This window comes from Thalassophryne amazonica, chromosome 5 (genome assembly GCF_902500255.1).
Source record: "Thalassophryne amazonica chromosome 5, fThaAma1.1, whole genome shotgun sequence".
In the NCBI taxonomy this organism is placed as follows: Eukaryota; Metazoa; Chordata; class Actinopteri; order Batrachoidiformes; family Batrachoididae; genus Thalassophryne; species Thalassophryne amazonica.
The window spans coordinates 84,244,073-84,259,915 of record NC_047107.1 but is presented as its reverse complement, the minus strand read 5'-3'; the positions used below and the strand labels follow the sequence as shown (position 1 = coordinate 84,259,915).

Below are 15,843 nucleotides of genomic sequence, written 5' to 3'. Positions count from 1 at the left end.
CTTCTTCTCCATTTTTCATGGGAGAGCTGCAGCGCCACATACAGGTCTCGCATATACAGTATTTTCAGTATCTCACAGCTGACATGAAATGTTATTAACTGCTCAGGAATGTCAGTTTTGGGGTAGAACCCAAAACCGGAAACGCTAAAATACCATTTCTGTTCAGGACAATCCAGTTGGGAAAAAAATTCTGTTTCAAAGCCCTGCTTTATGCACACCTAGTCAAATGTCAGCCTGACATATTTAGTATCAGAAACATGCATGGTGATAAACACATGAGGAGGTCATTGGGGTTAGTAGACAGAAAACCAATAAAAAACAAAAACAAAACTGCACATTGTGTTTTGGAAATGTTTCATATATTGTATTTTACTCAACTGTTTTAATGAAAACAATGAAAATGTATTGTTGACTTACAGTACTTTAACTAAAAGTAATTTTTGTGCTGACAAAGTCACATTATAAGACTTAGGAAAAAAAGATTAATTAAAATGTGCTCAACAGGAACGCAATCTTGAAACGGCTTTAGCACGTGGAGGGAGAACAGACCGCTTCAGCTTGTGTTGCATCCATTTAGGGCTGAGAGCTGAATGTGTGCCAACAAGTACTTGTCAATGGCTGATTATCTGCTTAATTTAACCCACGGCTTGTTTGCACAGAGTCCTGCTTGATGGATCCTTGTTCAGCCAACTGTCCCTTACAAAGTAAACTTATGAGAAGCAGCCGTCATTTTATTCAGTTATACACAAAAAGGGAACACAACAAAGTGCAAACTTGTGTTAGAGCATGTGTTCAAACAATTTATGTTCCGACTATTTTACTACATGACAGATTCAATAAGGGAGGCACTGTGGCTCAGAGGTTAGCACTGTTGCCTCCCAGTGAAACAGTCATGGGACTGATTCCCACCTTGTCCTTTCTGTGTGTCCCTCTGGGTGCTCTGGCTTCTGAATTATTTGTGAATGGGTTTGTCTGTCTATATGTGTCGGCCCTGTGATAGACTGGCAGCCTGTCTAGGGTGAACCCCCCCACGCCTCCACCCAATTATTGATGGGATAGGCTCCAGCCCCCAGTGACCCATAGCTGGTAAGCAGGGTTCAGAAATGGATGAATAAATTCAATAAGCTGAGCTATTGACACATACTATATTTATATCAATATTTACGTCTGCCAAGGACATAATAAAGTCATCAGCATTTATTTATTTGTCTGTCTGACTATGAGCAGGATTACATCAAAACTACTGAACAGATTTTGACGGAATTTTCACCACGAATAGACATTATGCCATAGAAAACTCTAATAAATTTTGGAGGTGATCTGGAGGATCCAGATTTTGGATCTAGATTTCACTTTATATAGACTTTGAAGAATTAAGTAAAAAAATTAAATAAAATTAAACGACTTCAAAACTACTACACGGATTTTGACTGAATTTTCATCACAGATAAATGTTAGGGCATGGAAGACTCCACTGCATTTTGGACGTGATCCGGATGTGGATTCTGGCTTAGGATTTCACTTTATAGGCTTTTTTTAAGGATTACATCAAAACCAGATTTGCACCACAGATAGATATTAGGCCATGGCAGCCGATCTGCTCTGTGTCAGCCTGATCCCGTCAGATCTCAGAAGCTAAGCAGTGCGGGACCTGGTTAGTACTTGGATGGGAGACCTCTTTGGAACACCAGCGGCTGTGTATGTTTCTCCAGCTAACACTGGAGTTGCGTCAGGAAGGGCAGCAGGCATAAAACTTGTGCCAAATATCAATGCGGATCTGGCTGTATCCACTGTGGCAACACGAAACGGGAGCAGCCGAATGAACAACCATAGATATTAGGCCATGGAAGACTCCACTGAATTCTGGAGGTGATCCGGATCTGGATTAGTGGACGTTAGAAATCTCCCATTGCTCTTGTTAGTAGTATAAATTGTGTTGTATATATAATGATAGCTCAGTATTCTTTCAGGTTATTTTGTTTTGGGTTTTTTTAGGGGGGGGGTCTACCCGTAGTTGCTCAGGGTCTCCACAGTGGATCCTTGAGAGTTTCACATTGCGATTTGGCACACTTTTTATGCCAGATGCCCTTCTTGACATATCTCCAGTTCTACATGCAGCTCTGGTGTTTTGAAGTGGTCTCCCAGCCAAGTATTAATCAGCAACTACAGGATCATGTGTGTTCCGAGCAGCATGGCCACAACAAGCAACTGTACACTCTATTAAATAAAATTATAAGAAGTTTTACATAACTGAAGAAAGAGGCTCAAATCACCAGTGAAAACCCCAAGATGACAACTACTGATAGAACTAGAGGCATCAGATATACTCAACAAAAATATAAACGCAACACTTTTGGTTTTGCTCCCATTTTGTATGAGATGAACTCAAAGATCTAAAACTTTTTCCACATACACAATATCACTATTTCCCTCAAATATTGTTCACAAACCAGTCTAAATCTGTGATAGTGAGCACTTCTCCTTTGCTGAGATAATCCATCCCACCTCACAGGTGTGCCATATCAAGATGCTGATTAGACACCATGATTAGTGCACAGGTGTGCCTTAGACTGCCCACAATAAAAGGCCAGTCTGAAAGGTGCAGTTTTATGACACAGCACAATGCCACAGATGTCGCAAGATTTGAGGGAGCGTGCAATTGGCATGCTGACAGCAGGAATGTCAACCAGAGCTGTTGCTCGTGTATTGAATGTTCATTTCTCTACCATAAGCCGTCTCCAAAGGCGTTTCAGAGAATTTGGCAGTACATCCAACCAGCCTCACAACCGCAGACCATGTGTAACCACACCAGCCCAGGACCTCCATATCCAGCATGTTCACCTCCAAGATCATCTGAGACCAGCCACTCGGACAGCTGCTGAAACAATCGGTTTGCATAACCAAAGAATTTCTGCACAAACTGTCAGAAACCGTCTCAGGGAAGCTCATCTGCATGCTCGTCGTCCTCATCAGGGTCTCGACCTGACTCCAGTTCGTCGTCGTAACCAACTTGAGTGGGCAAATCCTCACATTCGCTGGCGTTTGGCACGTTGGAGAGGTGTTCTCTTCATGGATGAATCCCGGTTCACACTGTCCAGGGCAGATGGCAGACAGCATGTGTGGCGTTGTGTGGGTGAGCGGTTTTCTGATGTCAATGTTGTGGCTCGAGTGACCCATGGTGGCGGTGGGGTTATGGTATGGGCAGGCGTCTGTTATGGACGAAGAACACAGGTGCATTTTATTGATGGCATTTTGAATGCACAGAGATACCGTGACGAGATCCTGAGGCCCATTGTTGTGCCATACATCCAAGAACATCACCTCATGTTGCAGCAGGATAATGCACGGCCCCATGTTGCAAGGATCTGTGCACAATTCTTGGAAGCTGAAAATGTCCCAGTTCTTGCATGGCCGGCATACTCACTGGACATGTCACCCATTGAGCATGTTTGGGATGCTCTGGACCGGCGTATACGACAGCGTGTACCAGTTCCTGCCAATATCCAGCAACTTCGCACAGCCATTGAAGAGGAGTGGACCAACATTCCACAGGCCACAATTGACAACCTGATCAACTCTATGCGAAGGAGATGTGTTGCACTGCATGATGAAAGGTGATAAAACTGCACCTTTCAGAGTGGCCTTTTATTGTGGGCAGTCTAAGGCACACCTGTGCACTAATCATGGTGTCTAATCAGCATCTTGATATGGCACACCTGTGAGGTGGGATGGATTATCTCAGCAAAGGAGAAGTGCTCACTATCACAGATTTAGACTGGTTTGTGAACAATATTTGAGGGAAATGGTGATATCGTGTATGTGGAAAAAGTTTTAGATCTTTGAGTTCATCTCATAGAAAATGGGAGCAAAACCAAAAGTGTTGCGTTTATATTTTTTGTTGAGTGTAGAAATGTGACATTATCCACCTTTAAGAAAGCATGTCATCACCAGGGCAATGAAAGCGGTTAACCACGGAGGAATCCATTATCCAAAAATGACATAAACAGGCTCTCCTTTAGGACTAGTGATCAAGTGGAAACTTTTAATTTTATTTTTTTCTTAAATGTAATTTTTCAAGTAATAGCTTCTTTGTCGGCCAACAGCCTTTCATGTCATGTTGATGGAGTGCTGTTGATGGAACGATGTCACATTTGACATATGATGCCTCTTATACCTTCATCAGTTTCTTAGTTGTGATCCTGAGGTTGTGGTGGATCTTTGGAACAAATGTTTATTACTGCAACTGTCAGGTCTTAAGTTTGGCATTTGCTGGTGGTAACATCAAACTTTTAAAGATGCCCTTAAGGAAGAACCTGATTTGCAAAGACCCACAATTTGCTCGTTGCATAATTCTTTAGTTTTATTTCCTGATCTTATACAAAATATAGCCTTGACTGTGCAGGTAAGCCCTTAAATACAGTCAAACTTTCCTGAAATACAACAAGAAAACCTTCAAATCGCTCACATTTACAGGATGAGAGGCCAAGACAGGTGAAAGAAAAAGACTTGATAGATAGATAGATAGATAGATAGATAGATAGATAGATAGATAGATAGATAGATAGATAGATAGATAGATAGATAGATAGATAGATAGATAGATAGATAGATAGATAGATAGATAGATAGATAGATAGATAGATAGATAGATAGATAGATAGAAGACTAACATACAGAGTTACAAATATATTATAAAAAATCAAATTTTTCCAACATTTTTCCTTTTTTATTGCTAAAAAAGGAAATGTTAAATGAACACAGAGAGATGCAGTATCTTGCAGGTGAGCCACATGGCATGACAAAGTACAGTATCACTGAAAACTAATAGTGAGCTTATTTTACCTTTTCCATTGTATCACCATGAGCCTTTTAAATCCTACATATCCTGCTGACCATCGGCACTCTGCAGTGGAAGCTCTGCTCACGTCGACTGCTGCAGTTTTGAGGATGCTCAGAGACTTTGTGCGATTACGGTGCTTTCCCTCGCTGTCCGTTCAGTGTGACAGAAACATGTCCTTTCTATAGAGACTGTCTAACCATTCTGGCACTCTCTTAATATGTTTGCACTGTATAAAGTTAAATTTGGCTGTAAGTCTATTTTTAAGGCTTGTAATTGTTAAACTATGACAAATTGGAAGTCATTGCTGCACATATACATTTTAAAAAGAACTATGAGTTCATCTTCATTCTTGCAGGTTGCATCTACACTGGAACACTAGTTTGCCATGTGTCAGCAGTCAATGAAACAAGCAAAATAAGACTGAGCATTAAAATTCCCATCATGGCAGTAATACACTGAGAAAATTTCAAGAAACCTATTTAAGCTATGCAGCCACTACCTACACCCCCACTAGTTTGTACCAGCAATGAACTTTAGTCCTGTGCAGGGGGGAAAGCCAATTCTTTGCTTACTGCAGCAGATGCTCTGCCGCTTCTCGTATCAAAACATGTTCATTGCATTTCCTTGGAAATGAACTCCAGGCAGACTTTTATGGAAAACATTTACCAGAGTTAAGTGTCCATGAAGAAATTGCTAAATGGAGCATCATTACCAAAGAACACAAAGAATATACCAATGGCAGGAAACCAGCTGTACTTCCATAATCAATAAATACCATACTACTTATTGCCATAATAAGCAAAAATAACAATACTCACTATTTATTGTACTTGTAATCACCATCCATCATCCATACGCTATTAATAATTCGAAAATATGGACTTATTATTGACAAATCTGTGCTGTCAGAGGTAAAGTAATCATAAATGTCTTTGAACCCTCACACCCTGTTTGAAAACACAATGGAAAACAATATTTTGTACATATTACAAAGGCATGGCTGCAGAAGAAGTGAGTACGGATACTGGACTGGCCTGCCTGCAGTCCTGACCTGTCCCCAGTGAACTATATGCACTAAGGTTTGTGACTAACTTATTTCAAAGAATACTGCTTGATCACTTTCGGTCTGTTTCCTGTTAGCTGTGTTTATGCTATTTCAGCGTGAGTATGAAGAAATACTCCGAGCTTTACTATGTCCCGCATTATTTGGCTTTATCCAACTTTAACAGCGTACTAACTCTATTAGCAGTAGTGTGGCACTTCTCTCTTTGTGAAATAGCCTCTATAATGCCCCATTTACATCAAGTCCACCTCCTAGTTGTGATCGAAAAATGGCATCTGCTCGTCATCACTCTCACTGACTCCTATCGGGATTGCAGGCTGGTCACAATGGGGTGTCCATAGTCGAAAAAAGTTCCCTCTTGGTCGCCATCATTCTCCATCACTCCCCATCGATCTCCAACAGGTGTGCGAGTGTAATGAACTGTTTAAAACACTGGCACAAGCTGTGCGACCAGTTAACAGATACATGGGTCTCATGATCAATCTTGATAAACTCTCACGTCTCAACTCATTCTCAACTTGATCCTATGGGTCGTAATAGACTCTCAACCAAAACTGCATGGGGTTGCAGCGGTGACCATGGATATTAACATATTTTTCACTCACACAATTCAGTCGCAATGTAAGCTTGGTTTAAACAGAAATAATGTTGTGTGTTGGGGGGTTTGGCTGGACGTTTTGGTGTTCTTTTCTTTTCTTTGCTCTCCAGGTGGTATGCAAACTGGTTTTTGTCTGTGGAGAAGGTGCTGGCAGAAGAGTCCTTCACCCTCATCAGCATGATTTGCAGCACCTGTGGATGATGCTCACGTGCAAACTTAAAGACTTTCAGCTGAAGCAGATAATGAGATGGCGTTCTGCATTTAAGCCATGAGTGATTCAAGCAGAATTGCCGGGAACTCGACCTTGTGACGTTCGTTTGTGAGACGCTGAGGACCGCGCCTGGGTTTGACACATCGTGCCTGTGAAGGAGGACGGGTGAGGGACACATGCTGTCAGCACACATCAGAGGTGATTGATTGTCTAAATAAGTGTTAATAGTAATTTGGTATTTTTTTACGCAGTATATTTGAACATTGATGAGAATTGTGCAGCTCGCTTCTCACGGCCGTGGCGTGCGGACTGATGATCCTCCACCTGTTGTGAGAAGCTGCTCATTTACATAAAGCTTAAATTCAGACCTGAATGTGTTGCTGATAGTGTGTGCCTTTGAAGGATATTAGTTGTAGCTGTTGACTTACCTCACCTCTTCTATCCTTCACAGAGTCAGTTTGTTGTGTCCACCTGGGGGGTGTTTGGCGGTGAATGTGAGTCCAGAAGCGCCGGGCTTCGATCCCTTTGGGCGCTGGAGAGCGCGCCGTCCTTCACTCTGCCAGACAAACCCTATTTTATGTTGTACACCGAGTATTGCACAAGAGGGGAAAATAAAATTGTTTTGTTTTTGGAACCGCTTCCTGGTTATTTAGCGCTGGGTTTAGTCAGACGCAGGTCCGCTCCTCAACCTGCGTCGGCACATAACAAATAACAGATCACAAAGGAGACTAGCCAAGACTTGTGAGATTTGACAAAATGTCATGATCTTGTAGGTCTTAGATTGGTCTCAATCCAGTGTAAATGGGGCATACGCAGTAGCCTGTAACTTCTCTTCCCTGTCAAGCAGCCTCTAATGAGGCACTTATTAATTTTAGTTTAGTAAAAATATTGCAGAGAATTTAACCAGATGAAGCCCATATATAAAATGTTGACGAAAGCACTTAGTCGCTTAATTGTTGTTTTCTTGACTTTGTAGTTGTGTATAAATGGTGAAATGTGTAATTGAAATCCTTTATTTAATTTACTTTATTTAATTTACTTTCATCATTCTGAAAATCTGAGGAACACCGGTGATGTTTAGTTTGGTATAGAAGGTTATCATTGTTAGACCACAAACAGCAGAGCAGAAGTGAATGTGCAAGTAGAGGACTTTGAAATGAAAAATGCAACAACCATACCGTGCTTGCTTGAAGGACGAATGGGACAAAATAACACGTGAAATGCTTCATCATTTGGTATCCTCAGTGCCAAAACATCTTTAACTGTTGTGAGAAGGAACAACAACATGATAAAGTGATAAATATTTTAACATCCCAACTTTTTTTGGAATGTGTTGCAGACCTTAAATGGAGGAATGGACCTGTTTTTTTTGTTGTTTTTTTTGTGGACTATCTTACTGAGAATGACCTTTTTGAGCCACTGCAGTCTGCTTTTAGAAGACATCACTCCACAGAAACAGCACTTATTAAAGTAGTTAATGATCTTCTGCGAGCAATGGACTCGGATACTACTACAGCATTGGTGTTGTTGGATCTCAGTGCTGCGTTTGACACAGTTGATCATCATATTCTATTTGATAGGCTAGAAAACTGTTTCGGGATTACTGGAACTGCTCTTGTGTGGCTGACGTCTTATCTGTCTGGTCGTTCCCATTGTGTTTTGTGCAATGACACTACCTCTGACTTTAAGGGCATGAAGTTCGGGGTTCCGCAGGGATCCGTTCTGGGTCCCTTGCTTGTTTCCCTGTATATGGCACCCCTTGGGAACATTTTGCGGCGTTTCGGGGTTGCTTTTCATTGTTATGCTGATGATACTCAGTTGTATATGCCGATAGCTGCTGGAAATCCTGTCCACATAAAATCTTTACAGGACTGTCTTGCAGCAGTGAGAAGTTGGATGTCTAGCAACTTTCTACTTTTGAACTCTGATAAGACTGAAATGATGGTTCTTGGCCCAGCAAGACATCGGCACTAATTTGATCAGCTGGCGCTTAGCCTAGGTTCATGTGTTATACATCATACTGACAAAGTGAGGAACCTTGGGGTAATCTTTGATCCTACGTTGTCCTTTGACCTCCACATTAGGGACATTACGAGGACTGCTTTCTTTCATCTGAGAAATATAGCAAAGATTTGCCCCATCCTGTCTATGGCTGATGCTGAGACTCTGATTCACGCATTTGTCTCTTCTAGATTGGATTATTGTAATGCTTTATTTTCTGATCTGCCGCAGTCTAGCATTCAGTTGGTGCAGAATGCTACTGCCAGAATTTTGACACAAAGTAGAAGGTTTGACCACATTACTCCCATTCTGGCATCCCTTCATTGGCTACCGGTTTCTGCCAGATTGGATTTTAAAGTTTTATTGTTGGTTTATAAAATTGTTCATGGACTGGCACCTTCCTACTTGGCGGACTTGGTTAAGCCCTACGTACCTGCGAGGCCTTTGCATTCGCAGGGCGCAAGGCTTCTGTGTGTTCCGAGGATGAACAAAAAGTTTGTGGGGTATAGAGCCTTCTCCTACCGTGGTCCGGCTCTTTGGAATGATCTACCTGCTGTTATTCGGCAGTCTGACACGGTGGAGATTTTTAAATCAAGACTGAAGACCCACTTTTTTAGACTGTCTTATCATTAATTTTTTAATCTGTTTGTGTTTGCTTTGTAATTTCTTTTTATTCTACTGTGTTTTATCTTTTAACTGTGCTTTTCTTGCTTTTAATTTTGAATTTAGATTAATTTGTGTTGTTGTGAATTATGTGAAGCGCCTTGGTGCGACTTTGTCGTGATTTGGCGCTATATAAATTAATAAATTAAATTAAATTAATTAATTGCACCTCATACGACCTCATAATGCACCTCATACAACCCCATGCTTTAGCAGGTCCTCACCAAGGACCTGTGGTTTTAATTGCACCTCATACGACCCCATATTTTAACAGGTCCTCACCAAGGACCTGTGGTTTTAATTGCACCTCATACGACCCCATGCTTTAGCAGGTCCTCACCAAGGACCTGTGGTTTTAATTGCACCTCATACGACCCCATGCTTTAGCAGTTCCTCACCAAGGACCTGTGGTTTTAATTGCACCTCATACGACCCCATGCTTTAGCAGGTCCTCACCAAGGACCTGTGGTTTTAATTGCACCTCATACGACCCCATGCTTTAGCAGGTCCTCACCAAGGACCTGTGGTTTTAATTGCACCTCATACGACCCCATGCTTTAGCAGTTCCTCACCAAGGACCTGTGGTTTTAATTGCATCTCATACGACCCCATGCTTTAGCAGGTCCTCACCAAGGACCTGTGGTTTTAATGCACTCATCTCAAGCACCTCAGACTAAGCAGGGTAAACAACAACAGTAATAATAATCATCATAATAAATCCAACGATATGTGTTCCTTGTGTGTCTTGCCTGGTCCTCTGTTGTGTTATTTTGTCTATACTGTCCAGTGTGCAATTGTTATTCACTCCTGTGTTATATTATATTACTATGGTATTGTATTATGTTCCGTTTATATTCATATGTGTATGCGCATGTGCATATATATGTATGTATATGTATGGGTGTGTGTATGTGTGTATATATGGATATGTATGTATGTTAGGGTGACCAAACATCCTGTTTTCCCAGGACATGTCCTGGTTTCTCTGAGAAGCCTATCTGAATTTGTGTCTTCAGATATAGATAGTACTTTGTAATATAACAAATTTCTACCCATACAGAGGAAGCATATTTTAAATGTATTGAAATTATAAGGCGTCTTTGAGTAGACTTGGGAGTATCTCATTGCCAGGTCGAGTGTCCTGGTTTTTTAGTAGTCAAAATATGGTCACCCTAATGTATGTGTATGTATGTGTGTGTTCATATGTATGTGTGTGTGGGTGTATGTTCACATACATATATAATTGTATTATTTATATGCTTTATATATTATATATGCAATATTAAGCTCAAAATGACAGCAACCATGTAATTTAAGTAATTTAATTTAATTGAGGATGGGATTGGGGGTAGGAGTCAATAAGCTTGTCTTCATCCCATTCCTTTCCAAGTTGATTCTGTTTGTGTTATGTTCATTCATTTATGCCTTTTTTTGTCTTTATTAATTTTCTTTTTTCTTTTCACCATTGTATGAACAGTGTCAAGTTATATTATTGTGTATATATTATGTTGACTTGGAATAAACAAACAAACAAACAGGAATGGATGTATATTAACAAATTAAATGACGCTGACTCTGCAAAACATTAAATAGCTTAAATATCTAGTTGCAACCAAGGTACAAAACGAAGTTCAGCACTGACACGCTCCCATTCGAGGAAAGTGGGTACCGTATTTCTTTGATTAAAAGACCAGGCGTTCGTTCGTTCATTCATTCATTCATTCATTCATGCATGCATTCATTCATTCATTCATTCATTCATTCATTCATTTATTTATTTATTTATTTAAAATCGTGCTCAGACCCAGTGCCTAAATGAGGCAGGCCTTTATTTATGTGGCGAGGGAGGACATGCAGGTGGTTGATGTGACAGACGTTACAGAGGACAAGGTGAGACAGAAATGATTGATCTTCTGTGGCGACCCCAAACGGGAGCAGCCAAAGCAAGAAGAAGAAGGGGCGGCGACAATATGTTTATTAATCTATGTTTGTTAAGCTTTCCTAAATCCTAGTGGGGGGGACCAAGGTGCCTGTGTTCTTGGTATTGTGGTGGGGTTTATCCAAATTATCTAGATATCCATTGAATGATTAAGAGAGCAAACCTCAATCTAACTCCAAACTCAGTTTCGGTTGAGAGACTAATAATAATATACACTGAGCACATTTATTTTATTATAAATAAATTGATCCATACATTCGATGATCCGTGTAATATTACTAAGATATTCGATTTATTTGGATAAACCATTGTAACTTAATTTTCTTCACTCTCAACGAGAACGAAAAAGTATGTTTTTGTTTCCACCGGACGCAGTGTAGTGTTGGACCTGTTCACGCTTGTGACGTGTAGCTCTTAAGTCGCTAATGATTTGGAATACATGCTTAAATATCGTTATTTCTGTGGACTAGATAGTTTGTGTTGTCGTTCTATCGACAGTCAACGTGTTCACTGCTTATTTTGTGTGGTAAGTTTTTAAGGCCCCCGGGAAGACCATCACAGTTAGCATTTCAGCTAACAACATTAGCTACATTCTACCGCGATTTAACTTCAAGAATTTGTTCAAATTGTCTGTTCCTGTGTTATTTACGCCGACATTAACACCCGTCTGTTTTTTTTTTACAGTGTCATCGTCACAAAAAAAGTTTTTTTTTTTAAGCCAAATGTGATTAGGAGTAGCTTGTAGGCTTCACTTAGCTTCACTTCACTCCAATTTGCTATTACTACGTTTTTGTTGGCAGCCGAACAGAAGTTTGATGGCAGCTCATCTTCCCTTGTGGTTCTTTTTGTGTCATCTACCAAACTAGGTAATCTGGGCTGTGTGAGTGTAACTGCTGTGACTGGTCCTTTGATAGTATGAAGCTCTACAGCATCAGCGTCCTCTATAAGGGGACAACAAAATCCAACCTGCTTAAAGCTGCCTATGACCTCTCTTCTTTTGGCTTTTTTCAACGTTCGAGGTAGCCAGCATCGATATGTCACACTAACTAAATGTCTGGGTTTCAAATGTGTTCGGAAGCATGGCTGTGTGTGGTCATCAAATATGTTAGGATTTTATGTAGAGGTAACAAAGGTGTATCATACAAACCTAATCTTCAGGTCTCACAGTGATTAAAGGACATGTCGCACCAAAATCATATCAGTTTAGATGTAGGCTGTTAGTGACCATCTGATGTTCCACCGGGATTACTTTGTGCACTTCCGTGACCGGTTTCAAAGTATACGGCATTCACAACAAACAGCTACAGAGACGTCTGAAAACAAAGTACTCGTGAGTACCCAGGTGTTTTCGACAATTGACATTGCAGCTATAAGCGTCCCAGCGTGTACTTCAGTGGAAAGTAGCTGATAACGTTAACGGAGGCACAGATTAATTCCTAAGTTCACATAAGTGTGATTTTGTGTTATGATGACTCGTTTTTAAGTGATAAATGTTAATTTTGATGTAGTCACAGTAAAAGCTGCGGTTCCAAGAAGGTTGATGTGCACCAGCACTACCACAAGTCATGAATGCAACCTGTCAATAACCATCTCTGCTCCAGGTCAGATTTGTGCATGATTAATTATAAGCATTGTTATCAATAAAATAAAAATAATTAATTTGCTGCTGGGGGAAAACAAACGTCAGCTGCACAGCGTGCACACACCCACGGTGAGCTTCGTAACATACACATTCCAGCTCCAAATTTATACTCTCTCAAAGTAAAAAAACAAAAATAGAAATCTAGCCGCAAAAGATTATGGATTAATTTCCAAATATAAACTTCACGCGATCAAAGAGTGAGATTGCTGCGGCTGCAGCTCTGCCTCTCTCTCGATCGTGGCACGTTAAATAATGTCCATTAATTCCTGGAAATAATGTATTCTGACTTTTTCCAATGTAACATCCATCTCTGTGTCCAGGAAATCTGTTAAAAACAGTGTCAGATATCCCATGTCCATGTACACAGCTTCAGTAAACCAGCATCCACACAAACAGCGCGTCACCACACTTTAGGCTCCAAAATCCGACACTCTGAAAAAATTAAGAGTTTCGGGGTGAAGGGGGGTCATCTCCTCTCTGTAAATCTTAGCCATCACTTTCGAACAGCAGCTCAGAAGCTTCGTTTTTGGACGGAGCAGGTTCGTTTCCCTCTGGTTGTCAGTCATTGGGATGTTTCTGTTTTGCTAATTAGGATGTCACATACTGAAAACTGCCAAAAATTGCGGAGTGAAACGTTTTCCGGAAGTGCACCCGCTAACGCTCAGAGTGAGAGAAGTAAAATACATCAGAGATCACTAATTTGTTAGCACATATGTGCAGAGACACAATCATGAGTACTTTTATGTTGTCTTACTAGTTATAACGTCAAAAAAACATGACACATGTCCTTTAAGCTCACAAGCCTTGTGATGTGGCTTTTTAAATATGTCTGTTTACAGATTTGCTGTTTTTGAATGTAACGACTTGCTTTTGAACATACTTAAGTTATCAGGGTGCAGCAGCATTAACATTAAGTATTAAATATATTGGTAGAATGTTACTATCAAGCATTGTTCTCTCCCCAGTGTAACACAGCTGATTTGCCTGAGATGGAACTCAGTGGCCCATCTCATCTCTTATGATGTTGTCGTGTGCCAGCAAAAATGCCAGCAGTGACTGTAAATTTCGAACACTAATCATGGCCAAGGTCTGCTCCATACCAATAAATATTCTTAGACTCATATACACCCACTGACTTCACACATATTGATATAGTGAAGGCAAAATGATACAACCACAAGAACACAACTGTAGTTGTGACTCGTGTAGATACCAGAAGTGACAGTTTTTGTTAGCTTTACCTTCATTCAAGTGAACCATTAACTTACCAGTTGATTTCTAGTCCCGGGTATGATGTTCAACACTATTTGGGACTGTTGGTTGTCCTACCGGCTGCATATAACTCCTCTTTAGGTGTCTATGGCAGGATTGTCTCTCCAGCAAAACTTTTGAAGTTCAGCACTCCTCAGGTGCTGGACTGTGGCTGCCCACTGCACCTAGTGGTTGGATTGTGTCTAACCATAATTAGGATGGGTTAAATGTAGAGGATAAATTTCATTGTATGTATGTATATATGTTCAATGGCAGTAAAGGCTTTATTTAGTCCATTTAGTCTAAATAAGATTTTAGTCTAAATAAGATTGGTTGTTTTTGCACTCTGAGGGAGTAGTGCTGCATTCTGAACACTCAGAAGGTCAGAGATTCCGACCTCTTAACTAGGGGAAAAATGCATCAAATGTTCAGTCGGACTGGAATTTTCACTCAGGAACTTGTAAGAAAATGGAGCAACCTGAGGATTCTGAGTTGACGTCACAGTCATGTTAACTGCGTTTGTGACTGGTTAGGCATCAATGTTGAATGTTATAATGTTGAAAATCTATCAAATCTGTATACTCGCTTATGCCAATCAAGGGTTATGGGGGGGGGGCCTATCCCAGCAATCATAGAGTGTAAGGTGTGGGTACACCTGGGACAGAATGCCAGTCTATTGCAGGGCCACATGTAGACAGACAAATGCATGCACACCTACGGACAATTTTAAAATTACCAATACACCTAACCTGCATGTCTCTGGATATGGGAAGAAACCGGAGCACTCGGAGGGAAGTCACGCAAACATGGGGACAATGTGAAAACTCCACACAGAAAGACCATAGGTGGGAAGCAATCCCATAACATTCTTGCTGTGAGGCAACACTGCTAACCACTAAACCATTATGCTGCCCTAATGTGGAAAATGCATCTTTAAAATGAAATTTTAACAAGACATTACTGCCATATGTAATATATTCACATGTTATGTATAATTAGTTAAGCTAACTGCAACACACATAACCAAAAATGTTTTTAACTGTTTCATTTAGCATTTACCGTAGCTCTACTGTGATAGGCTAAATAGCTGTCTCCGAGGTAATCTCTTGAACACACCTTTTCTGGAAATAGGGATTTTTATTTGTCTGGTCTTTCTGAGCTTCCAAGTGTTCTGAACACAGCATAATTGGAGCTTGGATTACAACAGGTATGGGGAATGCAGTTGGATCCACAACCTTGGAGAAAAAGACACCGCATGAAAACACAGTGGTTACATCTCCAGAGGTAGGCGACTGGTACTGTGCTGCGGGGTGTCCACTGTACAGCAGCGCTGACATATAGTCTTGACTCAGCTCATCGTGGTGGGCACCTTCAACAGCTTTCCTGTCAGCAAGAATAAACTTCTTCCACTGCTGTTGAAACAGCTTGGAAAGTGCTGCATTGTAGGGGTTGTGGCCATTGAGGTCTGCAGACCACAAAGGGCTCAGATATTCAAAGGTGGATTAAGTCTGGTCACCTTGGCAGTCAGCGAACTGAGGGAGAGGCAGCTGCTGTGGTGGACCAGGTCATTTTGATAAAATCAGATCTCACCCCTGTCATCAAGCATATTATTAGATTGGGTGTCTTCTCTGTTAT

The 15,843-nt window shown here is 40.8% G+C and overlaps 2 protein-coding genes across 2 annotated transcripts in view; one reads left to right on the top strand and one right to left on the bottom strand.

Annotated features, from left to right (window-relative positions):
* The window catches only part of gck (glucokinase (hexokinase 4)), a 53,112-nt gene extending 48,027 nt beyond the window's left edge, over positions 1-5,085 (bottom strand). The window contains 1 exon segment of the mRNA XM_034169586.1: positions 4,843-5,085. Coding sequence (XP_034025477.1) covers positions 4,843-4,851 — 9 coding nt within the window. The 5' untranslated portion in view covers positions 4,852-5,085.
* ykt6 (YKT6 v-SNARE homolog (S. cerevisiae)) overlaps positions 1-15,843 on the top strand; it is a 36,437-nt gene that overhangs the window by 986 nt on the left and 19,608 nt on the right. The window contains exons 2-4 of the mRNA XM_034170744.1: positions 6,090-6,093; positions 11,727-11,841; positions 12,182-12,334. Coding sequence (XP_034026635.1) covers positions 12,231-12,334 — 104 coding nt within the window. The 5' untranslated portion in view covers positions 6,090-6,093; positions 11,727-11,841; positions 12,182-12,230. The remainder of the gene's footprint in view (positions 1-6,089; positions 6,094-11,726; positions 11,842-12,181; positions 12,335-15,843) is intronic.